Consider the following 26,449-nt stretch of genomic DNA (forward strand, 5'->3'; position numbering starts at 1 on the left):
GCCAAAATGTTTGTGGCGGCTCTTTTTGTTGTAGCTAGAAACTGGAAGATGAATGGATGTCCATCAGTTGGAGAATGGTTGGGTAAAGTGTGGTATATGAAGGTTATGGAATATTATTGCTCTGTAAGAAATGACCAGTAGGAGGAATATAGAGAGGCCTGGAGAGACTTACATCAACTGATACTGAGTGAAATGAAGAGAACCAGAAGATCGCTATACACTTCAACAACAATGCTGTGTGAGGATGTATTCTGATGGAAGTGGAGATCTTCAACATAAAGAAGAGCCAACTCACTTCCAGTTGATCAATGATGGACAGAGGTAGCTACACCCAGAGAAGAAACACTGGGAAATGAATGTAAATTGTTAGCACTAATATCTGTCTGCCCAGGTTACATGTACCTTCGGAATCTAATGCTTATTGTTCAACAAGAAAATGGTATTTACACACATGTATTGTATCTAGGTTATATTGTAACACAAGTAAAATGTATGGGATTGCCTGTCATCGGGGGGAGGGAGTGGAGGGAAGGGGGAGATAATTTGGAAAAATGAATACAAGGTATAATATTATAAAAATATATATAATAAAAATTATTAAATATATATACATATTTCAAAATACATGCAAAGTGACTTTTCCACATTCACTCTTGCCAAACCTCGTGTTCCAGATTTCTCTCCCTCCCTTCCTTCTGCTCCCCTAGACAGCAAGGAATCCAATCCGGGTTCAATTCTTGTAAATCTCTTTCCACATCTATGATTCTGCCCAAGAAAAATCAGATCAAGAAGGGGGAAAAGAGAAAGAACAAAACGAGTAAGGAAACACCACCAGCAAAGGTGAAAATGCTATGCTGTGATCCACATTCGGCCCCCGCCACGCTCTCTGTGGCTGCCAAAACTCAAATTTAAAAAACAAACACCCAGGATTCTCCCTTGTGGTTTAAGAGCTTTGGCCTGTGCTAAAACTCAGAAACGGAATGAAGTGCTCCCTCCGGTGGCCACAATGTGTAAGAGCAGAAAGGGAATCGCCAAAACCTGCTTTTAATCCATTTGCATTTGGAGAAGCGAGTTAAAGTGTCTCCGTGTCTTATTTCTCTGCCTCTCTGACTCACTGCCTTTTTCTTTCTCACCCTCTGGCTCTTGCTCCATCTCCCTATTTTTTTTTTTTCTGAATCTCTGTTTCTTCTCACTTTTTGTTTCAACATCTGTGTGTGTGTGTGTGTGTGTGTGTCTCCCTCTGAAATATACCATGTATAAAGTAATCCCGATGTACCAGGATGACCGGCTGGGGATGTTTGTGACCAACTCAGCAGGACAATCACCCCTGGCTACTCTTCTGATGAAAACTCCATCCATACTCAGGGAAGAAAAGGATTCTGTCTGGATGTAGCCAGAAGCTGTCCCTCTCCCTCTCCCTCTTCCTCTCCTCTCTGTGTCTCTGCCTGTCTCTTTTCTCTCTCTCCTGTCATTCTCTGTCTCTCTCTCCTCTCTGTGTGTGTCTCTGTCTCTGTCTCTTTTCTCTCTCTCCTGTCATTCTCTCTCTCCTGTCATTCTCTCTCTCTCTCTCTCTCTCTCTCTCTCTCTCTCTCTCTCTCTCTCTCTCTCTCTCTCTCACACACACACACACACACACACACACACAGCAGGGCAGTCTTTCTGCTCAGCAGGAGGAGGGGGTGAGTCTGGGAGGGAAGGAGGGGCTCTCCTCCACTTCAAGCTAGGGGAATGAAGACCGGAGCGTGAGCCTGGTGCGGAGTCTGGAGTTTCTGGGCGGGTTGGGAGGAAGGCGGAGAGGGGCGGGGCAGGGATCACGTGGGAGACGCGGCGCGAAGCCTTAAACCCTGCCCCTGGATGTGATTGGATGAAAGGGTCTCCTGGGGGATGGGCAGGGAGGAGCTTCCGGGACTAGCCAGCCCCTCCCGGACCGGGTTGGAGGAAGCGGGAAGTGTCCCGGCTGCGCTCCGTCTCCCGCGTCCCCCTCAGCTCCGATCCGGAGCGGGCCCCGCGCGCGCAGCTCCCAGGTGGGTCCGAGCCCGCGCCCCCGGGTTTCCCGGCTCCTGTTCTCTGCCCGGGCCGCTGGCTCTCCTCCTCCTGACCACGTGGTGAGCGTCCTGCGGGAGCATCCCTCTCTCCGGAGCGTCCTCTGGAAGAGCTCCTCCCCCTCCCGCTCCCCCTCTTCCGGGCTCCCCTCCCCTGCACCGCTCCGGGCCCGCCCTGCCCGGGTCTCCCGCCCGGACTTCCCGCTGTGTCCGCAGGAATCCGGGAGGGCGGACGGCGGTCTCAGGCCCGGTGTCCCGCGTCCCCGCCCCCGCCTCTGGCTTCCAGGTTCGCCGTCCTCCTTCAGAGCCGACCCTCCGTAGGGATCCGTGAGCCCCGGCTTCCTCCCCGCGGGCCCCTCCGTGCGCACCGCGACCCGCGCTCTCTCGGGCGCCCCCGTCCCCGGGCCCGGGCTCCTGGGCTGGCTCCCTCGCAGGTCCCAGGCATGTTGCTCCCTGCCTCTCCTTTCCCTTGAGGGCCCCCAAGCCCAGGCTCCACCCCAGGGTCCCGGCGTCCTCCCCGGCTCCGGGTTAGACCTTGGAACACAGTCTCCCTGCTTTGCCAGCATCAGCTGCCCCCCGGGGCACGTTTGTCACTCCGGTATCCCCGACTTCCAGCCATGACTGATATCCCTCCCTCGCTTCCCAGACCTCTTGCTTCCCTGGCCCCTCTTCTTCCAGAGCCTTCGGGGCTGAATCCCAGCTCGGATTTTGTCTTCCTGTCTCCGGCTTTCCCTGCTCATTCCCTGGTGGGTGCGTGGCACGGCCTTCCCCACCCCCGCCTTCCCTGGCAACCCTCCCTCCTCCCACGTCTAGCAGTCGCTCTATTATCCAGAGTTCTGTGTGTTAGTTGGGGGGGAGGGGATAGGGTGGAGGGAGAGCTCTGACTCAGGAGCCACTGAGGCCCAGACTGCTCTTCTCCCACCCGGGATCCCCAGCCCCTTGTACCTCCGGGGTTTCTGCAAGAGGACAGGGAGAGGAGGGAGAAAAAGAGGAGAAAGAGGGGGAGGGGATGGATTTTCCCGTTCAGACCATCTTCATTTTCCGTCCTGGCCCCGCCCGGCTGCTGCCTGTCTTTTCCCTGAAGCTGGGACCAGGCTCAGCCCCTGTCAGTCTCTGGAAACGCGCTTCCTGCCCATGCAAACCCCTTTCCCCTTGCGGGAGGTTCTCCCTCTCCAGATTCCGGGGACCAAGGCCTGGGCCAAGCAGGGACTGGGACAAATGCAGACACCCAAACTGGAGGGAAATCGGACGGTTTTATGATGAGGGTCCCCAATACAGGTCACCCAGACTAGGAACCCCAAGAGAAGCAGCCTGGGGGGTGACGGAGTGGGTAAGATGGGCTTCTCTATACAGAGGTAAGAAAGGAAGGACTCTGCCAGGAGCACTACGACTTTCTCTGGTTTTGAAATTAAATTAAAGTCTCCCTCCATCAGCTGTGACCATGGTTAGTAAGAGCTTTAGCTGTTGCTTCCTTTGTGGCCCTATAAAGGGGGTGGGGGGGAGGAGAGCAGTGGTGTCTGAGGAAAGGGACCAGATGAGGAACCTGACAAAACGGAGTCACTTTGGATACTCTGCTACCTCCCTAGGGAACCTGAAGCCAGAGGGAATGTGTTCTGGAAGCCTCGGACCTCTTCCTCAGGTGAGTGCCGGCCCTCCATGATCTGAGCACCATCAGCACTCACAACCCCTTCCAGAGACATAGTGGCTGGCATCGCTTTCCCTATGGATCCTTTCTTTACAAAGGAGGAAGTAAGTGTTATCCTGGGGGAACGGCCCTCCTCTGCTCTGTTTCAGACTGGCCCATTGGCTCCTCAGGAGCGTGAGCAACATCTGCAGAATCAGCTCCGTCAGGAGGAAGGCAGCGGGAGCCTGAGCTCTCAGGAACTCCCGGCCATGGCACTGATCAGAATTTTCATACATACAAGTGGGCGTGTCCTGTGGGTACACCGGCACACGCGCACATGCACATTTGTATCAATCAAGATTCCCCTTTTCATTACATGACCTGCTCTCCCGCCATTGAGAAAACAAGTAAAACAAACTCCATACCATGCAACATACCATGAATCTGAAAAATGCAACAGAACACAGCAACTAAATCCTACAGAACGCTCCTCAGCCTGGACCAGTGTTCCACCTTTAAGTGGCAGTTGAAATGGACTGACACGAGATAGATAGCTCGGACCAGATTATTCAATTTGAAGCATCATTTTTTAGCTGGCCAGTGACTGACTCACTAGACAGGCTAGTAGAGATCAGCCCCGAACCGTTAGCGAGGCACACTTTTAAGCACGTTTGCCACATCCTGGTACAGACTTGCAGTTACAAATTTTGGGAATCACTGACAGTTTCTCATTTACAATGGGGAAATGTCTGGATGTGAGTGAGCATACAACGGAACCTGTGGACATGTTTTGCAATGTTGTCTTGAGTCTCTTAGACACACACTTCTTAGAAAGTCTAGGGTCAGATGAACTGGGGGAGGGAGCCCAGTCTGAACATAACACTTTGCTTAATTTAATTTAAGCAACATTTTCCTATAAGCCTGAGGCCCCTTCAACAAGGATGAGGGGGCCAGTCTTTTATCCATTTCAGAAGGCAGCATGTTTCTTCTCACTGTTCCTCTGGAATCTTGGTCTGTCTATTCTCATCTGGGTTCAGTGCAGTAATTGTATCAGTTTCCAGGTCTTTTATGGAATCTCCTTATTCACTTGATCCCCATTCATAGCGAATCCCCCAGATCCCGGTCACCTCCAGAAGATCAATATATATTCCTTTGCATGCTTTGAGTTTGTTTTTCTTCGGACTAATCCCTCACTTAGTCCATCCTCCCTGGAGTTCCCCCTTCCTGTTTTCTTCTTCTCCCTTTTCACTGGTGAGTAAAATGTATTTCTCTCTTCATCTCTATGTTGTGTGTATTTTTCCTTCCTTTGACTGGCATGGAATGTCCCCACCCTTTCCTTCCTCCTTGTTTGTAGAAATGTCTAATTGTAGACCTCCTTACCTAAGATAACATTTCTCAGTCCTCCTTTTCTTTCTTTCTTTCTTTCTTTTTTTTTTTTTTAATTTTAATAGTTTTTATTTACCAGATATATGCATGGCAGGCTGGCCAATACATGTTAAATATGTTAGAGTAAATACAACATATGTCTACATGTCCAAACAGTTTTTTGCTATACAAAAATAATCGGGCTTTGAAACAGTGTACAGTTAGCCTGAGAAGGAAAGAAAAAATGCAGGTGGACAAAAATAGAGGGATTGGGAATTCTATGTAGTGGTTCATAGTCATTTCCTAGAGTTCTTTTCATGGGGTGTAGCTGGTTCAGTTCATTACTGCTCTATCAGAATTGATTTGGTTCATCTCACTGTTGAAGAGGGCAACGTCCATCAGAATTGATCATCATACAGTATTGTTGTTGAAGTGTACAATGATCTCCTGGTCCTGCTCGTTTCACTCTGCATCAGTTCATGTCAGTCTCTCCAGGCCTCTCTGCATTCATCCTGTTGGTCATTTCTTACAGAGCAATAATATTCATAGACCACAATTTACCCAACCATTCTCCAATTGATGGGCATCCACTTAGTTTCCAGTTTCTGGCCACCACAAAGAGGGCTGCCACAAACATTCTTGCACATGCAGGTCCCTTTCCTTTCTTTAAGATCTCTTTGGGATACAAACCCAGTAGCAACACTGCTGGGTCAAAGGGTATGCACAGTTTGATAACTTTTGGGGCATAGTTCCAAATTGCTCTCCAGAATGGCTGGATGTATTCACAATTCCACCAACAATGTATCAGTGTCCCTGTTTTCCCACATCCCCTCCAACATTGTGCATTACCTTTCCCTGTCATTCTAGCCAATCTGACAGATTAGGGTTATCTCTGCATTGTCTTAATTTGCATTTCTCTGATCAATAATGATTGGAGCATCTTTTCATATGGCCAGAAAGTTTCAATTTCTTCATCTGAGAATTGTCTATTCATATCCTTTGACCATTTATCAATTGCAGAATGGCTTGATTTCTTATAAGTTAGAGATAATTCTCTATATGTTTTGAAAATGAGCCAGCCCTCATTTCTCTCCATCACCTGAGCGTATTCCTCTTTCCTTCTTTCCAGTCCCTCCTTAAGATCATCAAGACATAACAGAGCCCCTCCCGTCTTTACTTTGATTCCCTCTGTGAGCCTCAATAGCGACCCCAGGGGACACATCATCTCACCATGATTGAATATAACTAATTTGTCCTTTTATTTTGAGTCTCTGGGGCTAGTTCATCCTGAATTACTTTTTTGATAGTTCTCTTCCCTTGTGCTTGAACTTCTAAGAATTTCTCCATTTACAATTTTTTTTTTTTTTTTTTTAATCAGAAATCCTTGTAAGGATTTTCAGTAAAGTCCTTTCCCCCCATAGCATGATATGAAGTTTTGTTTCAGGGATTATTTTTGGCTCTGAGAGCATTTCCTTTGCTTTCTGGCATGTCCTCTTCCCAGTTCTGAGCTTCTTAACAATGTTGCTGTCAAATTTTGTGTGGTCCTAAGCGTGGCCCCTTGTACCTGCATCACACTGGACTTTCTTTCAGGCACCTTGCAGGTGTTTTCCCTGACCTGGAAGCTCTGCATTCTGACTGGGATGTTTCTGGGAGTTTTCATTCCAGGCTCTCTTTCAGGAAGTGATCTGTGTTTCCTTGGCCATGGGGAGCTCTATTCACATAAAAGCACAGAGGCCAGTCATGGGAGAGGCAAGCAATGTGGGAGAGCAAAGGAGGTTGTCCATACTGGGACATTCTGGCACTTTCCCAAGGCTTCTGGGACAGGAGAGGCATCCAGGACATAATCTCCTGTGACCTCTAAGACTGTTGTTCCTGGACTTTATCTGGGAAAGGAAAGTTCTTTTGACTCCACAAGGTTCTAAGAAGAGCAGCTGAAAGCACTTTCTGAGGCAAAATTCAGGGCCTGTCTCCTGGCAGTCATCTGAAATTTTTTATTTCTACTTTATCCTCTCTAGAAGATATGGGAGTTGGGGGGGAGGGGAGGTGGGAAAAGGGGGAGGAGGAGTGGAGGGAAGAGGAAGGCAGCTAGATGGCACAGTGGACAGAGCAGCAGCCCTGAAGTCAGGAGGACCTGAATTCAAATCTGGCCTCAGACCCTTAACCCCAGCTGCCTGACCAAAAACAAATAATAAGTATGTGGGGACTAAAGCTTACTTGTAGTCTTGTGTGTCTTGGCTGCTTTTTAATGGTGTTCAGACAGTGGTGATAACGCAAGTTTGGTCTTGGTCTCTTCTGGCTGACTTGTTTTCTCTTTATTTTTTTCTCTTTTAAGTCTCCTGAATTTGGCGCAGTATTTGTCCTGGCTTCTTGGCTCCCCTTTGCCCCCCACAAATCTGTAGAGAGTTTGATGTGTGGGCAAAGTCTTAGGAACTCCTGGATTCTTTCTTCCATTGTGTCATCACCCATTCTGGCCCATTTCTTCAGGTCAGACTTGAAGGTGGAGCAGGACTCTGCAGCAGTCCTGGAGGGAAGGCCTGGGCTACTCAAATTGCTTTGGGGTGCTGACTGTTGTTTTATTCTAGACTCCCTCTTCCCTCCTCCCTCCCCCCCCCCACCTTGGGCAGCAAGGAGGCCTATACCCAAAGTGGTCTGTTCATTCCTCCTGCTCTGAGGTCTGTGCGACCTGGGTGTGAGTAGAGCAGATTACTGCTGGACTCTGTCCCTGCTGGCCCCCTAATCAGCTCTGCTGGCTGCCTCAGGGGCAGAATTGTGGTTCCCCTTTATTCTGAGATTCCCTCCCTAGTTACTCCCTTCCTGGCTGGGCTGCAGTGAAGACCCTTCCTTGCAGCCAAAGCCTGAGACAAGACCCTGCTTCTGCTGACCCTAACTTCCTGGCTTCCTGCCCCAGGACATATTTCCTTGACCCTGGTTGTGTGCCTGGGACCTGGCTCAAGGATGACAAAACCTCCTGTTGCAGCTTCCTAATGTGGATCTGAGTCTTGCTACCCTGTTACACAGGATCTGACTGCAGGAATACTCCCTGTAAAGTGTCTTCTCACCAGACTTTCCCGCAGGGTTTACAAGCCTCCCTTGTCTCCCCTTTCCCCTTTCCAGAGCCAAACTGGATGAAGAACTTTGATTTTTCAGTTTCCTCATCAAAACTCAATCACTCAGTGGCACTGTCCAGATCTCGTAGGAGTCTTTGGAGAGGACTTCACTACATTGCTCTCCCCTCTCCCTCCGCCATCCTGGCTTAGCTACCCCAAAAGCATTGTTCTCATGTTCTTCAGTTTACATAATTTGAGAACACTGAGACAGGTGTCCAGGAGTTTGCCCAGGGTCATATAGCCATTAAGTGTCTTGAGGCTTCTTGTAAGCTAAAGTCTTCCCCAAGATCATCCTTCTTGTAAAATTTTAATCAAAATGTGAGTATAACAGTAAAAGTTTCAATTATATTGGAGGAGGGGCGGCAGCTAGATGGTGAAGTGGATAGAAGACAAGCCCTGAATTCAGGAGAAGTTGAGTTCAAATCTGGTCTCAGACACTCAACACTTAACCCTAATTGCCTCACCCCCCCCCCCAAGTTTTTTTTTTTTTTTTTTTCAAAATTATATTTGATGGCATTTACTATTTTCATTATGTTGACACAACCTAGTCACGAGGACTGATGATTCCTCTACCTTTTAGGTTGTCCGACATTTCTTTAAGGATTGCTTTGCAATTGAATTTATACAATTCTTTTAATTCCTAAATACTGTATGCAAGTATTTGGATGGGATTTCTCTCAATTATTCCTGTACTTTGTTACTATTTCCCAGAAATTCCCTTAACTTGGGAGGATTCACTGTGGTATGTTGCACCTTTTTATAAACTATTAACTATCACAATTAATGTGTGTTGTAGGTCTGTTTCCCTCCCTGAGGACTCCATGAGTTGATTTCCAGAAATTTGGGGATGTTGTTTAATCTTTCTCATTTCCTTTCGCAAAGTTATCATTTCTAAGATCCCTGAATCCTTGTTCTCAGATTCATTCATTAAAACGTCACTGGTAAATCTCCACTTAGGTTTCTGTCATTTATGGCTGATCCCTGTATCAATTTCCATTCTTCTTTCATTAGGGAAAAGAAGAAACAAAATCTCTTACCAAGAACTCCACTGATTGATGAATGCAGGAAGCATTTCTTTTACCTTTGACCTTTGAGACTTCAAAGGCAGCATTTTATTTCTTTTCCTGCAACCCAATCTCTCCCTTAATTCCCTATAAATTGAATGTTACAGAAGTTACAGGACATGTGTCCCTGCTCCCATACATAGACTCAAAGGTACTTACATCCCAGAGGAGGAAGGTAATAGAGGAGGGCTGAGGGCAAAGACCAAGATATTTTTTTTTTTAATTTATTTTTAAATAATTTTATAATTATAACTTTTTTTTTTTTTTTTTTTTTTTGACAATACAATTTTACAACATTATCCTTTGCACTCACTTCTGTTCCTGAATCTCAGTGGCATCTCAGAGTTGTCTTAATTTGCATTTCTCTGATCAATAGTGATTTGGAACATTCTTTCATATGAGTTTCAATTTCATCATCTATATATTGTCTGTTCATATCCTTTTACTATTTGTTAATTGGAGAATGGTTTGATTTCTTATAAATTAGAGTCAATTCTCTATTTTTCGAAATGAGGCCTTATCAGAATCTTTAACTGTAAAAAATGTTTTCCCAATTTGTTACATCCCTTCTAATCTTGTTTGCATTAGTTTTGTTTGTAGAAAAGCTTTTTAATTTGATGTAATCAAAATGTTCTATTTTGTGATCAATAATGATCTCTAGTTCTCCTTTGGTCACAAATTCCTTCCTCCTCCACAAGTCTGAGAGGAAAACTATCCTATATTCCTAATTTATTTATGACCCCATTCTTTATGCCTAAATCACGGACCCATTTTGATCGTATCTTAGTATGTGGTGTTAAATGTGGGTCCATGCCTAGTTTCTGCCATACTAATTTCTAGTTTTCCCAGCAGTTTTTGTCAAATAATGAATTCTTATCCCAAAAGTTGGGATCTTTGGGTTTGTCAAACACTAGATTGTTATTTTTATTCACTATCTTGTCCTGTGAACCTAACCTATGCCACTGATCAACTAGTCTATTTCTTAGCCAATACCAGATGGTTTTGGTGACTGCTACTTTATAATATAGTTTTAGATCAGCTATAGTTAGGCCACCTTCATTTGATTTTTTTTTTTTTTTTAATTAATTCCTTTGAAATTCTGGACCTTTTGTTGTTCCATATGAATTTTGTTGTTATTTTTTCTAGGTCATTAAAATAGTTTTTTGGGAGTCTGATACAGGTATAGCACTAAATAAATAGATTAGTTTAGGGAGTATCGTAGTCTTTATTGTATTCGCTCGGCCTATCCAAGAGCACTTATTGTCTTTCCAATTATTTAAATCTGACTTTACTTTTGTGGCAAGTGTTTTGTAATTTTGCTCATATAATTCCTGACTTTCCTTTGGTAGATAGATTCCCAGATATTTTATATTACTGACAGTTATTTTGAATGGAATTTCTCTTTGTATCTCTTGCTATTGGATTTTGTTGGTAATGTATAAAAATGCTGAGGACTTATGTGGATTTATTTTGTATCCTGCAACTTTGCTAAAGTTGTGAATTATTTCTAATAGCTTTTTAGTAGAATCTCTGGGGTTTTCTAAGTATACCATCATATCATCTGCAAAGAGTGATAGTCTGATTTCCTCATTTCCTACTCTAATAACTTTAATCTCTTTCTCAACTCTCATTGCCGAGGCTAGCATTTCTAATACAATATTGAATGGTAATGGTGATAGTGGGCAATCTTGTTTCACTCCTGATATTATTGGGAAAAGTTCCAGTTTATCACCATTACATATGATGTTTACTGATGGTTTTAAATATATGCTCTTGATTATTTTAAGGAATAGTCCATTTATTCCTATACTCTCAAGAGTTTTTAGTAGGAATGGATGTTGGATTTTGTCAAATGCTTTTTCTGCATCTATTGAAATGGTCATATGGTTTTTGTTAATTTGGTTATTGATATAGTCAATTATGCTAATAGTTTTCCTAATATTGAACCAGCCTTGCATTCCTAGTATAAATCCCACTTGGTCATAGTGTATTATCCTGGGGGTGATTTTCTGTAGTCTTTTTGCTAATATTTTATTTAAGATTTTAGCATCAATATTCATTAGGGAGATTGGTCTATAATTTTCTTTCTCTGTTTTCAAACTACCTGGTTTAGGTATCAGTACCTTGTCTGTGTCATAAAAGGAATTTGGTAGGACTCCTTCAATCCCTATTTTTTCAAATAGTTTATATAGCATTGGAGTTAGTTGTTCTTTAAATATTTGGTAGAACTCACATGTAAATCCATCTGGTCCTGGGAATTTTTTCTTAGGGAGTTGGTTAATAGCTTGTTCTATTTCTTTTTCTGAAAGGGGACTATTTAGACTATTTACTTCTTTCTCTGTTAATCTGGGCAAGCTATATTTTTGAAGGTATTCTTCCATTTCATTTAAGTTATCGAATTTATTGGCATAAAGTTGAGCAAAGTAGCTCCTAACTATTGTTCTAATTTCCTCTTCATTAGTGGTGAGTTCTCCCTTTTCATTTTGAAGACTAACAATTTGCTTTTCCTCTTTCCTTTTTTTAATCAGATTTACTAAGGGTTTGTCTATTTTGTTGGTTTTTTCATAGAAGCAACTCTTAGTTTTATTAATTAATTCAATAGTTTTTTTTACTTTCAATTTTATTAATCTCTCCTTTTATTTTTAGAATTTCAAGTTTCGTGTTTGTCTGGGGATTTTTTAATTTGTTCCTTTTCTAGCATTTTTAGTTGCAAGCCCAATTCATTGACCTTCTCTTTCTCTATTTTATGTCAGTAGGCCTCTAGAGATAGAAAATTTCCCCTTATTACTGCTTTGGCTGCATCCCACAAATTTTGATATGTTATCTCATCGTTGTCATTTTCTTGAGTGGAATTATTAATTATGTCTATGATTTGCTGTTTTATCCAATCATTCTTTAGTATATTATTTAGTTTCCAATTATTTTTTGGTCTATTTTCCCTTGGGTTTTTATTGAATATAATTTTCATTTCATCATAGTCTGATAAGGATGCATTTACTATTTCTGCCTTACTACATTTGATTTTGAGGTTTTTATGGTCAATTTTTATATAGGTTCCATGAACTGCTGAGAAGAAAGTGTACTCCTTTCTGTCTCCATTTAGTTTTCTCCAAAGATCTATCATATCAAACTTTTCTAGTATTCTACTTACCTCTTTGATTTTTTTCTTATTTATTATGTGGTTTGATTTATCTAAATCTGAGAGTGCAACGTTGAGATCTCCCATTATTATAGTTTTGCTGTCTATTTCTTCTTGCAGCTCTCTTAATTTCTCTTTTAAGAATTTAGATGCTGCACCACTTGGTGCGTATATGTTTAATATTGGTACTGCTTCATTATCTTTAGCAGGATATAATGCCCTTCCTTATCTCTTTTAATTAGATCAATTTTTGTTTTTGCTTGATCTGAGATGGCTACCTCTGCTTTTTTGGCTTCATCTGAAGCATAGTAGATTCTGCTCCAACCTTTTACCTTTATTCCGTATGAATCACCCTGTTTCAGGTGTGTTTCCTGTAAACAACATATTGTAGGATTCTGGCTTTTAATCCAGTCTGCTAACCACTTCCTCTTTATGGGGGGAGTTTACCCCATTCACATTTATTTTTCAAATTACTAATTCTGTATTACTTGCCATCAAGTTAACCTCTGCTTATGCTTTTCTCCTTTCCTTCCCCATTACTCCCCTCCCTAGTAGTAAACTTGTGATCACCACTTGCTTCTCACAGCCCTCCCTTTTTAGTATCCCTTCCCCACCTTAGAGGTCCTCCCCCTATTTTACCCGTTTTCCTCACAATTTCTGTATTCCCTTCCCCTTAGCTTACTCCTTCCCTTTTCACTTTTCCACTCCCACTTTTCAATAAAGTGGAAGGAGATTCCCCGCAAATTGAATATGTCTATATTTTTCTCTTTAAGACAATTCTAATAAGAATATGATACACTCTATGTTCATCCCACTCCATTCTTTCTTTGCCTCTTTGTGAGATGTAGTACCATCAACTTTACCCTTTTTTCTGGTATAATTTCCTTTCCACCTCTAGTTTCTAGAACAAATTATACATATGTTTTTTATATATCTTTATGGCAGAAATATATTTCTCAAGATTTTTTTTTACCTTTTTAGGAATCTTTTGAGTTCTATATTTGGAGATCAAACTTTGTGTTTAGGTCTGGTTTTTTCATCAAGAAGAGATGGAATTCATTTATTTCATTGAATGGCCATCTTCTTCCCTTTAAAAAGATGCTCATTTTTGCTGGGTAAGTTACTGTTGGCTGGATACCAAGTTCCTTAGCCTTTCGGAATATCAGATTCCAGACCCTTTGATCCTTTAATGTGGATGCTGCTAGATCCTGTGTAATCCTTATTGTGGCTCCTCCATATTTGAACTGATTTTTTCTAGCAGCATGCAGTATTGTTTCCTTCATCTGATGGTTCTTGAACTTGGTCACTATATGTCTTGGCATTTTGATTTTAGGGTACCTTTCAGTAGATGATTGATGAATTTTTTTCAATGTCTATTTTACCCTCTGTTTCTAAAACATCTGGGCAGTTCTCTTTGATGATTTCCTGGAAAATAGTGTCCAGCCTTTTTTTTCCTCATATTTTTCAGGGAGTCCAATAATTCTCATATTGTCTCTCCTAGATGTATTTTCTAGGTCTGTTATCTTCCCAAGAAGGTATTTGACATTTTTTTCCATTGTTTCATTTTTTTGGTTTTGCTTCACTGATTCTTGATGTCTCCTTGAGTCATTCAATTCTATTTGTTCAATTCTGATTTTCAATGAAATATTTTCTTCACTCACTTTTTTTTGTAATATCTTTTTAGTTTTTAAGTGAGTTTTGTCCTATGGAATTTTTAAAGGCTATTTTCTTTTTCCAATTCACTAATTTTATTTTTCAAGTATTTGATTTCTTTATCCACTCTGTCTTTAAATGCGAGGGATGACTTATCCAGACTCTCTTGATAGGCTTCCCTTTCCTTTTCCCATTTCTCTTCTAGCTCTCTTGTGAGAGCCTTTTTAATTTCCTCTATGAGAGTCTTGTGTATTGAGGAGCAGATCATATCCCCCTTAGGGGATTCCTCTGGAGACAGTCTGCTTTTAGTTTCCTCAGGGTTTGAAGTCTGCTCTCTATCCATACAGAAGCTGTCAGTGGTTAGAGCCCTTTTAAATTTTTTGCTCATTTTGTCAGAGCAGAATCAAAGCAAACAAACTGGCAAGAGAAACAAATGGTCTGGGTTTTTTTGGGTTTTTTTTTTGGGGGGGGGGTGCTGGATGGTGTTACCAGGCTTTTTCTACAGACTGTGGGGGCAGCAGCAAGGCACTGGCAGGACAGAGATGGCTGCACTGAGTCTGCACTCTGAGACTCTAAGAACAGGCTGAGTCATTCCAGGTGGGGGTGGGAGTGGCCGGGTACAGAGAGAGACTCTAGCTTTCCGGGGTTTTCTTCTTTAACTCCGATGTTTACAGCTTCTCTTTTGATCCTGACTTGCTGCCAAGACAGAATATCTACACTGGGGTAAAGGTTGTTCACACCCCTACCCACTCCGGTCTGTGCAATTGTGAGCTTCCTCAATCTCGACAGCTTCTCAGAAACTCTTTGCAGAATTTTTTTTAGAACATATTATTGGAAACACTACACACCTGTCAGATTGGCTGGTATGACAGAGAAAGATAATGAAGAATGTCGGAGGGGATGTGGGAAAACTGGGACACTGATGCCTTGTTGGTGGAGTTGTGAATACATCCAGCCATTCTGGAGAACAATTTGGAACTATGCTCAAAGAATTATCAAACTGTGCACACCCTTTGATCCAGCAGTGTCTCTACTGGGCTTATATCCCAGAGAAATACTAAAGAGGGGAAAGGGACCTGTATGTGCCAAAATGTTTGTGGCAGCCCTTCTTGTAGTAGCCAGAAGCTGAGTGGATGCCCATCAATTGGAGAATGGCTGAATAAATTGTGGTATGTGAATATTATGAAATATTATTGTTCTGTAAGAAATGACCAGCAGGATGATTTCAGAGAGGTCTGGAGAGACTCATAGGAGAGACTTACATGAACTGATGCTGAGTGAGATGAGCAGGAGCAGGAGATCATTATATACTTCAACAACAATACTATATGATGATCAATTCTGATGGAGTGGCCCTCTTCAACAGTGAGATGAACCAAATCAGTTCCAGTACAGCAGTAATGAACTGAACCAGCTACACCCCATGAAATCTAGGAAATGACTATGAACCACTACATAGAATTCCCAATCCCTCTATTTTTGTCCACCTGCATTTTTTATTTCCATCACCGGCTAATTGTACACCATTTCAAAGTGCAATTCTTTTTGTACAGCAAAATAACTGTTTGGAAACATATACATATATTGTATTTAACTTATACTTTAGCATATTTAACATGTATTTGTCAGCCTGCCATCTGCGGAAGTGGGGGAGAAGGGGGAAAGTTGGAACAAAAGGTTTTGCAATTGTCAATGCTGAAAAATTACTCATGGGTATATCTTGTAAATAAAAAGCTATAATTAAAAAAAAAAAAAAAAAGACTATATTATTGGAATCAGTTCTGTTGAGTAAAATTGTTTATCACCCCTTAATTCTCCATAGATCCATCTACCTCCCAGATGAAACACAAACTTTCTTCCTTAATCCACAAGGAGATGCTTTCCATATAAAGCATTTCTCAGGTTGTTTTTTGTTTGTTTGTTTGTTTGTTTGTTTGTTTTCCCAACTGATCCTATAAAATGCTTTTCTTAAAATTCAAGAAGACTCTTACTGGCCACGGTTCCAGGAGCTGACTCTGACACTTACAGATGATGTGCCCTTTGAGCAAATCCCTTCTCTGGGCTTTAGTTTCCTTCTGGAAAGTGAAGGGAGTTGGATTCTTGAATTCTGAAGGGACTTTCAATTCTACATGTTATGATGTTTGTTGGTTTAGGAGTTGGTGACATTCAGGGATGTGGCTGTGGACTTAACCCAGGAGGAGTGGGGCCTCTTGGACAATGATCAGAAGAAGCTGTACAAGGAGGTCATGTTGGAGAATGCCTGGAACCTGCTCTCCCTGGGTGAGGACATTTCCCTTATCACCTAAATCTGCAATTAAAGGGAATATCTTTGGCTTCAGGGTTTGGTGGGACTGTCTCACAATGAGGAAAGTGCTGGTCTTCTGTGTCCAAAAGACAGGATCCTCCTGCACTTTGCTTTGTAGGATAGGAAACTGAGGGTGTCCTTTGTTGCTCCTGAAGCTGTCTCCTACCAATTTTAGGCAGGTTGAAGTCAAAGATCAAATCAGTGTAGAAGCATCTCAGAACTAATCACAAAGGTTATGTTGTCTAACCTCTACTTGGACACAAACTTATTTCCAAAGCTCTGAAAATTGCTCAAGCAGGTTTTCCTTACAAGCCATTTCTCTTTGGGATGGTTCTAGCATTTGGAATATTCTTTTTTAGGAGCGTCTATTTAAATCCCAAAGTCCTAGTTGTTCCCATTATAATAAGATTGTCCTCAATCTGTCTTCCCATTGCCCTCAAATTCCATCATAAGTAGTGGGAAAAGGGTGGAAGGGAATAAGCATTTCTTTTCAACTACTATTTCCAACTGTTGTGCCATCTGCTTTCTTTACAATATATTCCCAGCAATATTATATAAGAACAACTTCCAGGAAATGATCTATTTTGACTATTCTAAGTCCCCAAATTATAGATAAAGAAGGAAATAAAGATTCTATTTGCATCCATATAAATAGCTAATAGATAGAAATATGTATAGAAGAATTTTATAATCTACATATATATATATATATACATATATATATATATATATATACATATATATATATATATATATATATATATATATATATATATATATATATATATATATATATATATATATATATATATATATGTTTGCTTGTATGTATTTGTGTTTATAAGTATGCATGTTTCTATGTTACATTAGCCATCTCTCGCATGGGGACAGGCAGAGTCAGGGAAAAAATCTACATCATAATTTGGTTGTCTATTTGAAAGAAATGGCAAGTTATACATTGTAGATTTGCAGTTTTGTGTTCAATCATCTTTTTTATTGTGCCATGTTATAGAAATGCTTTTTTTGTAAATTAAAAATAAAGCAGAATTTGTCATTTTATGTCATATTAACCTTGCATGTGAAGTGATAGTTATCCCACATTTAAGAGCTGAGGAAACTAAGACAAACAGAGGTTTCATTGAGATATACAGTCAGTAATTGTTAGAAGCTTAATTAAAACACAAGTACATTATGTCTATCTCCACTGTAGTACTGGCTCCCTTAAATTTTTAGATAATTTCTAGATAATGGATAATGGAAATTATGGGATGAGTTTGTCCTTCTAAAAAGAAAAGGTGGCACACCTACTGATCAGGCTAAAAGGCTTCTTAGACCCAAGAACTCTTTTACCCAGGTTACAAGTTTCTGCTAGAATAGAGCCTAAAAGCAGAGGAGGTAGGGGAAGAGCATTTGGCTTTTTTTCAGAACAAGTGGTACAACAGCACAATGGGGCACATCCTATTGGGAATTCCTTGCTTGACAAGTACTAATGGATGAGTATAGACTGATGTATGTGAACCTAAAGGGGTGAATCCTAAAGTGGAGGCAGCTCTGGACCTTCACCCTTTCCCTCAGGAGAACTGAATGACCAATTTCTCTCCATCTTCTTCCCTAACGGATTTCCCTCTCCAGGGCTTCTTATTCCCAGAGAATATGTGATCTCTTATTTTAAGCAAAGAAAATCTCAATGGATGCTGGACCAAGGCCTGAGGAATTGCTCTCCAGGTGAGTGGGTGCCACCAGGAGTATGAAAGCTGTAGTGACTGAGGCTTCATGGAGTTACCCTTAAGTCAGTGCTACATTTTAGAGGAAAAGAAAGGCATGGAATTCTTGTTCAGATATTCCTTGGCAATGGTGTCTCAAGGTGTTTACTGGCTCTTGGGTTCTAAGATGGGATTAAAATTCAGGTCTGCCTGATTCAAGTGTCTGACCACATTGTCTCCACTGTACAGCCAGCTGTACTCTGATTCTGAAACAGGTAACATGAAAATGGTCACACATGTTTGAGGGGGAAAAGAGAAAGAGAATCACCCAGTGAGAAATGTAATTTTATTTTTAAAAACTCTAGCCAGTCAAAATTATTTGCAAATTACTATTAAAAAGAGTTATGTTCCCGTTGACTCATGACAAGTGCTTCTTCAGAAACTACTTTTTTTTTTCTGTCACTGGTAAAGTGGCTACACTATCACTGAATTCCTACTTAAGGACCAACCCATGTTGTCCACCAATTTCTTTAAGAAACTGCCAGATAGAAGAAGAGGAATATAACCAGAAGATAAGTTCAAATTAAAAAGCAACTTCAGCATTTTCATGAATGACTCTTCTAGGTCTGTTTTTGTAGAAAGGTTGTCTTCTTACATGATGATTTCATAATGGGCTCTACTGTGTAATCCTAGTGACCATGGTTTTCAAGTACCCTGCCAGCACTGCTGCAGAAATGGAGGTCCAAATAATATCCTGATCTAGTGACTACAGGTTTGATGAGATGGGATTACTAGGTAACCCAAGAATGAAAGAACTATTCTGCTACAATAAAAGATAAAAACTGAGGGTATTTTCTTGCCTATGGCCATTTGTGCAGGAATGCCCAACTTCTTGGAATATTAGAAACAATCTGATGTCCAGTGGAGAAAATGAAAAAATATATGACACTAAAGAGTAATCACAGTTTGACAAAATCACGGCATAATCTCCAAAAGCAGTATACTTCTGAGGACCATAGTTTGAAATCACTGAGAAAGTTAGTTTTTAAGATAGAACATAGTTCTACATAGTTGTTGAACTAGGGGACAGTTTACCATTGAAGAGCACAGACAAATATTGGGGTCAAATCCCTTGAGTCACTGTCTCAATTAAAGACTTGCAATAATCTTCTTATTCTTTTGTGCCATGGGATGAATAATTCAAATTCCTGCATGAGATGATATTTTTTACATGTGGATAATTTCAAGCATTTTTAAACATTGTTTGACAAAAGAATATGTATAGGCATACAATAACAATTGTTTTAAAGAAATATATGTAATGGCCATGTCAAGAAAAATAATAATAATGGATCAGAACTAAATCACATTTATGCTTTAGATAAAAAGCAACCTACAAAAAACGAGTGTTAGTATTAGAAATGTGACATCAGATAATGTAGAAAAAATAAATAAATAAAATTAAAAGTGATCACCAGAAAGTAGAGACAATGAAAAGGAAAGGGGAAAATTGAGAATGCAGATAATTTATTAAATGCTATAGTAAGAGCATACCCATTCACAGGGTGTGTGAATTCCAGTCTCAGCTGCTGGGATTTGGTTCAACTCACTCAACCATTCTGAGCTATTGCCCTGAGTTGGGCAAGCAGTGAGAATGAAGACACTTTCTGTATTGTCACAGGCTTACTGTAAGGATCCAATGTATTTGAGCAGAAAGCTCATTAGGAATTAAATCATCCTTCAGATGTGAGCTAATATGACATTTTAAGTGACTGATTATGGACAACTACTGGCTTTTTTGGGAAATAGAAAATTAAGTTTCTATTCTACTGATGGAAGGAAGAGGCTATAAATATATATGTGTGTGTGGGAGTATAGTGTCTGTATTTGTTTTATTGTCATTCTTTTTTCAGAAAAAGAAATCAGATTTGAAATGAAGAAAAGTATTCCAGAGCTAAGTCTTCCTGCAGTAGAAACTCAGAAGCCAAGATTCATCAGTGATGGTCGTGGTCACTTCTCTTGGAAAGATATATGTAACACACTTGAGAAAATTCACAGCGGAGAGAAATCTTATGAGCATAATCAAAGTGGAAAAGTTTTCACAGAAAGATGGACTCTTACTGGACATAAGAGAATTTACTTTAGAGAGAAACCTATTGAATGTAACCAATACAGAAAGTCTTTCAAATATAAAAATAGTTTTCCTCTTCATCATAAAATCCATGCTGCAGAGAGACCTTATGAATGTAACCAATGTGGAAAGTCTTTTAGAGAAAAGGGAGCTCTTACTGTACATGAGAGAATCCATACTGGAGAGAAACCTTATAAATGTACCCAATGTGGAAAAACTTTTACACATAAGGTATCTCTTACTGTACATCAGAGAATCCATACTGGAGAGGAACCTTATAAATGTAATCAGTGTGGAAAGGCTTTTACACAAAGTGCAGATCTTATCAGACATCAGAGAATCCACACTGGAGAGAAACCTTATAAATGTAACCAATGTGCAAAGGCTTTTACACATAAGATATCACTTACTGTACATCAGAGAATCCACACTGGAGAGAAACCTTATAAATGTAACCAATGTGGAAAGTTTTTTAGTCAAAAAGGAATTCTTACTGTACATCAGAGAATCCACACTGGGGAGAAACCTTATAAATGTGACCAATGTGGAAAGATTTTTAGTCATAAAGGAATTCTTATTGTACACCAGAGAAACCACACTGGAGAGAAACCTTATAAATGTAATCAATGTGGAAAGGCTTTTACACAAAGTGGAGATCTTATCAGACATAAGAGAATCCACACTGGAGAGAAACCATATGAATGTAACCAGTGTGGAAAGGCTTTTGGAGACAAGGGAGCTCTTACTGTACATCAGAGAATCCATATTGGAGAGAAACCATATGAATGTAACCAATGTGGAAAGGGTTTTACACAGAAGGTATCTCTTACTATACATCAGAGAATCCACACTGGAGAGAAACCTTATGTATGTAACCAGTGTGGAAAGGCTTTTAGAGACAAGGGAACTCTTACTGCACATCAGAGAATCCACACTGGAGAGAAACCTTATGAATGTAAACAGTGTGGAAAGGCTTTTACAAAAAAAGATTCTCTTACTGCACATCAGAGAATCCACACTGGAGAGAAACCTTATGAATGTAACCAGTGTGGAAAGGCTTTTACAACAAAAGACTCTCTTTCTGCACATCAGGGAGTCCATATTGGACAGAAACCTTATGAATGTAACCAGTGTGGAAAGGCTTTCACAAGGAAGTCACGTCTTATTGCACATCAGAGAATCCACACTGGAGAGGAACCTTATAAATGTAACCAATGTGGAAAGGCTTTTATATATAACAGAGATCTTATTGTACATCACAGAATCCACACTGGAGAAAAACCTTATGAGTGTAACCAATGTCGAAAGGCTTTTAGAAACAAGGGAGCTCTTACAGTACATCAGAGAATACACACTGGAGAGAAACCTTATGAATGTAACCAATGTGGAAAAGCTTTTATACATAAGATATCTTTTACTGTACATCAGAGAAACCACAATGGAGAGAAACCTTATGTCTGTAATCAGTGTGGAAAGGCTTTCACAAGAAAGTCACGTCTTACTGCACATCAGAGAATCCACACTGGAGAGAAACCTTATAAATGTAACCATTGTGGAAAGGCTTTTACAAAAAAGGAATCTCTTACTGGACATCAGAGAATCCATATTGGAGAGAAACCTTATGAATGTAACCAATAAAGAAAAGGTTTTAGGGGGCAGCCAAGTGGGGCAGTGGATAGAGCACCAGCCTTGAATTCAGGAGGACCCGAGCTCAAAACTTAACACTTCCTAGCTATGTGACCCTGGGCAAGTCACTCAACCCCAGCCTCAAAAAAAAAAAAAAAAATTACATGGAGGGTGAGGAAGGAAAAATTAAAGATGACTAGGGATAGCAAACAGCTTCTTAGCCATATTGGATCCTTCTTTTCCTCCCAGTCACGTACTTGCAAGGCAGCATGGTATAATGGAAAGATCCCTACTTTGGACTCAGAAGACTTGGGTTGATATTCTAGCACCGATCTCTGTTAGAATTTCTTCAAGTAAACAGTCATTCATGAGCCTGATACAAGCCAGTCCTTGGCATGTAGGAACCAAAAGAGAGTTGCAAAGGGTGTCCCCTGCTCCTATGGAGATCACAGATTGATGGGCCTGACAACACAAACCACAAGGTGGAAACCCAACTTGGACCAGATAGTGCCTCATCAAATCACTGAATCAATATTGTCCAGCTTTTTTCTTGTGAGAACCCATTTTACAGAGAAAGAAACTCAGATAAACAGAGACCCCTTGACTTGACTATCAAGTTTCTGAGCTGAGATTAAAACTTATGTGTTCATGTCTTAAGGCCTACTAGTGTATCTACTGCAACATCATCTGTATTCTGATTTTTAAACCAAAGATTATAAAAATTTTCACACATGTGGGAAGTAAAAAATAGAAGAAAAATTGTACAAACTCCCCTTTAGAGATAAAAATTCATTCTTTTCAACTCTAACCAAGTAGAAACTAATTACTATTAAATAAATTTATATTTCTATTGATTCATGTCATGCATTGGATTAAATGACACATGTACACAAAGGGCAATTGCAAATAATGCTTTGTGTTGTTGGGTTATTTTTTTTTTTTTTTTTACAAAACATGTATGGATAATTTTTTTTCAACATTGACCCTTGCAAAACTTTTTGTTCTAAATTTTCCTCTCCTCCCCACTTCCTCTTGTAGCTGACAGGTAGTCCAATACATGTAAAATGTGTTAAAATACATGTTAAATCCAATATGTGTATAAATCCTCGTACAATTATCTTCACAAGAAAATTCAGATCAAGAAGGAAGAAAAAGAAAAACTGAGAAAGAAAACTGTTAGTATCCTTACAAGATGCTAAGTAAGTGCAATTGAGGAGACAGTGGTTAAATCTAGTTTAGCATTGATTTCATCTTGCAACAAATGATGATTTCCTAGTGATATAATAATTGATGTATATTCAGTGTGGAACATATAAGGAGGAGCTCTGAGGGCCAGAAAGGACAAGACTACTAGAAGCTCCAGGAGCCTCAGCCAGGATTCAGTCAAGGAGATTCAGAAGCCAGAGAAGGCAGCTTAAGCTCTTGGAACCAAGACTACAAAAGGCCTCTAAGAAAAACTAGCTGAGCTCTAAGTGAAGGAGATAAGACTTTGAAGGAGACAATAAAGGATTTGGACTTTAACTCTTGGCTGTATTTGGGATGATTACATAACTGAAACGAAGGCTGCTCCCAGAAGGCCCCCAAGAAACCTGCTCCTAGAAAACATATTTTAGAGAAGAATATTACATTTTGGCACCCAATGTGGGGGGCTTGAAGATATCATACAAAAGACAGGTGCGGCATGATGGCAGTCTTTAGAACTTCATCCAAAAAGCAATCAGATAGCAGAAAGGGATTACAATTGGAGAGAATACAGGCTTTTTAACCCAACAGAAGGGCATTGTCCAGTGAGAGCAGCTCCAATGTAATTGCCAGCTGATAAGAAGAAATCCCGTAAGTGGTAAAAAGAAGGGACTAGATAGGTTTATTGCTTGGGAGAAAAGGTTTGCTTGTACTTCTACAGATGGAGAAGGAATCAGATGGGTACCAATGAGCTGTACTTGCCTTGCCCTTCAGAGAGAGGCAGAAAAAGAAAAGTCTGGAAACAAAGGAAAAGACATAAGGACAAAATTTGCAGGAATCATTGGATTCCCTAACACAAAATGAGACTGTTACAGGACTTGCAAACCAACAGGAATCATTGGATTCCTTGAGATGAAAAATTATTGATGAGACTATTGCAGGACTTCAAAACTTGCAGGAATTATTGGATTCCTGGCACATGAACTAATGGACAATAGATTCCTTTTGGACTATTTCTAGCGTGTATGGTCATATGATAATTCTTCATGCTGATTCACCGAAAAAGAGAGATAGGGTGAGGGGAAGGGAGGGGGAGAGAGAGAGAACACAACCTCCAGTGGTGGAGCCAAGATAGTGGAGTAAAGTCAGAAAGGTACTTGAGTTCTCCCTGTTTCCCTGGAAAATCACATGTAACCAAGTATAGGAACAGAGTAATGGAAGGAAACCACTCTCTAGTTCAAGAAAGATTGAAAAAACTTCAAGAAAGGCCAGTGTCACTGGAGTAAAAAGGGTGTTTAGCCCAACTCTCAGACTGAGAAAGCTGGTGAGATGTTCTTCATCACAGCACATCAGCAACTGAAGTCCTGGCTCAGTAGGGGAGCAGATCAGTGGGACAGGCTCCAGTCTCAGTTTAGAAGATAAAGCCTCAGAAATAAGGCTATATCCTGAAAAAAAGCAAAGTTACCCTCTACAAGCATAAGGAGCTTGGGGAAGCTTGTCACAGTGTCCCCTTTATCCCAGGAGCAGAGTCCATCATAAGAGCAAATAAACAAAAGAAAAAAAGAAAGAATGAATAAATACCAAAAAAAAAAAAGAAAATGAGCAAGAAACAGAAAAGACATGGCAGTGACACTCCTAGAAAACTACACAAACATTCAACACGCCAATGACATGCCAAGAAAATTCCATCAAAAATTTAACACACCAATGTTACAAAGAAAAAAAAAAAGTCAAAATTCAACAGACCTATAACTACCAAGAAAACCTTATCCAAAGTTCCATATGCCAATGACATACTAAGAAAAACATTACAATTCAGCACACCAAATGTCAGGTCTCCAATAAAATCTGTGTAAAACTTTCATTTGTGTATGATCTCTTCTACCTTTGAACTGAAAAGTGAAAATTTCTTTATTTACAAAACATATGCATGGTAATTTTTCCAACATTGATTCTTCATAACTTTTTGTTCCAAATTTTCCCCATCTCCTCCCCTAGCAGGCAGGTAATCCAATAGATGTTAAATATGTTGAAATACATGTTAGATCGAATATATGTACACATTTATACAGTTATCTTGTGCAAGAAAATTCAAAAAGGAAGAAAAAAAAGAAAACACAATGCGAGTAAATAACAAGAGAGTGAGAATGTTCTGTTTCCACAGTTCTTTCTCTGGGTGTAAATGGCTCTCTTCAGTATTGCACAAGTGGTATTTGTTCCTAACACTAATCCTAATGCTAAACAATTCTAGTCCAAAAAGGAAAAAATATTTTATTCAGAATGCAGAGCAATAATTAGTACAAGGAAATTCGTCTTTTCCTCAGGATATGGATTCCTGGAGAATCCTTATTCCTCCTGACAGCAAGCACAAGGTCCTTCCCTTAACTTTTAATCGTGAGTGTGCTGTCCCTTTGAGGCAGTGAAATCATTCTTTGTCATGGCATCTGAGGTCCCATTGTGGTACCCCCCTTTTTGAGGGCCTGCTTTCATAGAACCACCGGTGAGGAGTTAGAAGATACCTTTGGGGACATTCAGTCTGGCTCCTTCATTCTAGAAATGATCAGAATAATGAGGCTTTTAAGGAATAAGTGACTTGTTCAGTGTCACAAAGTTAGGAAATGTCTAAGGTACAACTTGAAGCCAGGTTTTCCTAATTCCAGGTGCAGTAATCAGAGTAATCTGACTCATGAATGAACTGGCCTTGAATGAGGCAGAGCTGTGAAAAGTCATCAGTTTCTCCTCCAAAGTCCAGTGGCAAAAAGTTAGGCAAGACAACTGGGATCAGCCCAGGATTCACTACATAAATCTCCATAGGAGCAAGGACCAGACTCTTCTTTCTCCAATTAGGACTGCACAGAAAGTCAAGTTGCCCTTATACCCTAAGTGTTGGAATGAGCACTTATTAAATTTTCAATATGAGCATCTATACCTCTGAAATAGACAAACACTACATCAGTAGCACTAGATTGTGTTTTGATGATTGTCTAGACTTAAGAAATGATGAAGAAAATAATATTATAAATTAAAATTTTAAAACCTGTTACGATGATTATAGATAGCTAATTTTAGAACATAGAATTAGGAAAAACTGAGTTCAAACTGTGCTATTGACTAGCTTTGTGATTCTGGAGAATACATTTATGTGAATAATATATATATATATATATATATATATATATATATATATATATATATATGCATGTATATACATATCTGTGCATTTACTATGTCTACCTTTGTGCATTTGATTTTGAGATTTTTATGCCCTAATGTATGGTCAATTTTTTGTATTAGTTCCATGTACTGCTCAGAAGAAAAGTATATTCCTTTCTATCTCCACTCAATTTTCTCCAAAAGTCTATCAGAGCTAACTTTAATAGAATTCTATTTACTTCCTTGACTTCTACTTTATTTTGTGGTTCGATTTACTTAGTTCTGAGACCAAGATTGAGATCCGCTGCTAGTATAGTTCTGCTGTCTAATTCTTCTTGCAGCTCTCTCAACATCT

At 40.2% G+C, this 26,449-nt stretch overlaps 1 protein-coding gene across 8 annotated transcripts in view; it reads left to right on the top strand.

Moving 5' to 3' along the window:
* LOC141544497 (KRAB domain-containing protein 5-like) overlaps positions 1-21,924 on the top strand; it is a 47,800-nt gene extending 25,876 nt beyond the window's left edge. For 3 of the 8 annotated variants that reach the window (XM_074270760.1, XM_074270759.1, XM_074270761.1), the window contains exons 3-5: positions 16,148-16,274; positions 17,932-18,024; positions 19,916-21,924. In XM_074270760.1, coding sequence (XP_074126861.1) covers positions 16,148-16,274; positions 17,932-18,024; positions 19,916-21,771 — 2,076 coding nt within the window. In that variant the 3' untranslated portion in view covers positions 21,772-21,924. Of the gene's footprint in view, positions 1-1,841; positions 2,329-3,628; positions 3,792-16,147; positions 16,275-17,931; positions 18,025-19,915 lie in introns of those variants that run through there. The other 5 variants (XM_074270762.1, XM_074270764.1, XM_074270763.1 and 2 more) reach the window with 5 other exon arrangements.
* The last annotated feature ends 4,525 nt before the right edge of the window (positions 21,925-26,449 follow it).

Source organism: Sminthopsis crassicaudata, chromosome 5 (genome assembly GCF_048593235.1).
Source record: "Sminthopsis crassicaudata isolate SCR6 chromosome 5, ASM4859323v1, whole genome shotgun sequence".
Lineage (NCBI taxonomy): Eukaryota > Metazoa > Chordata > Mammalia > Dasyuromorphia > Dasyuridae > Sminthopsis > Sminthopsis crassicaudata.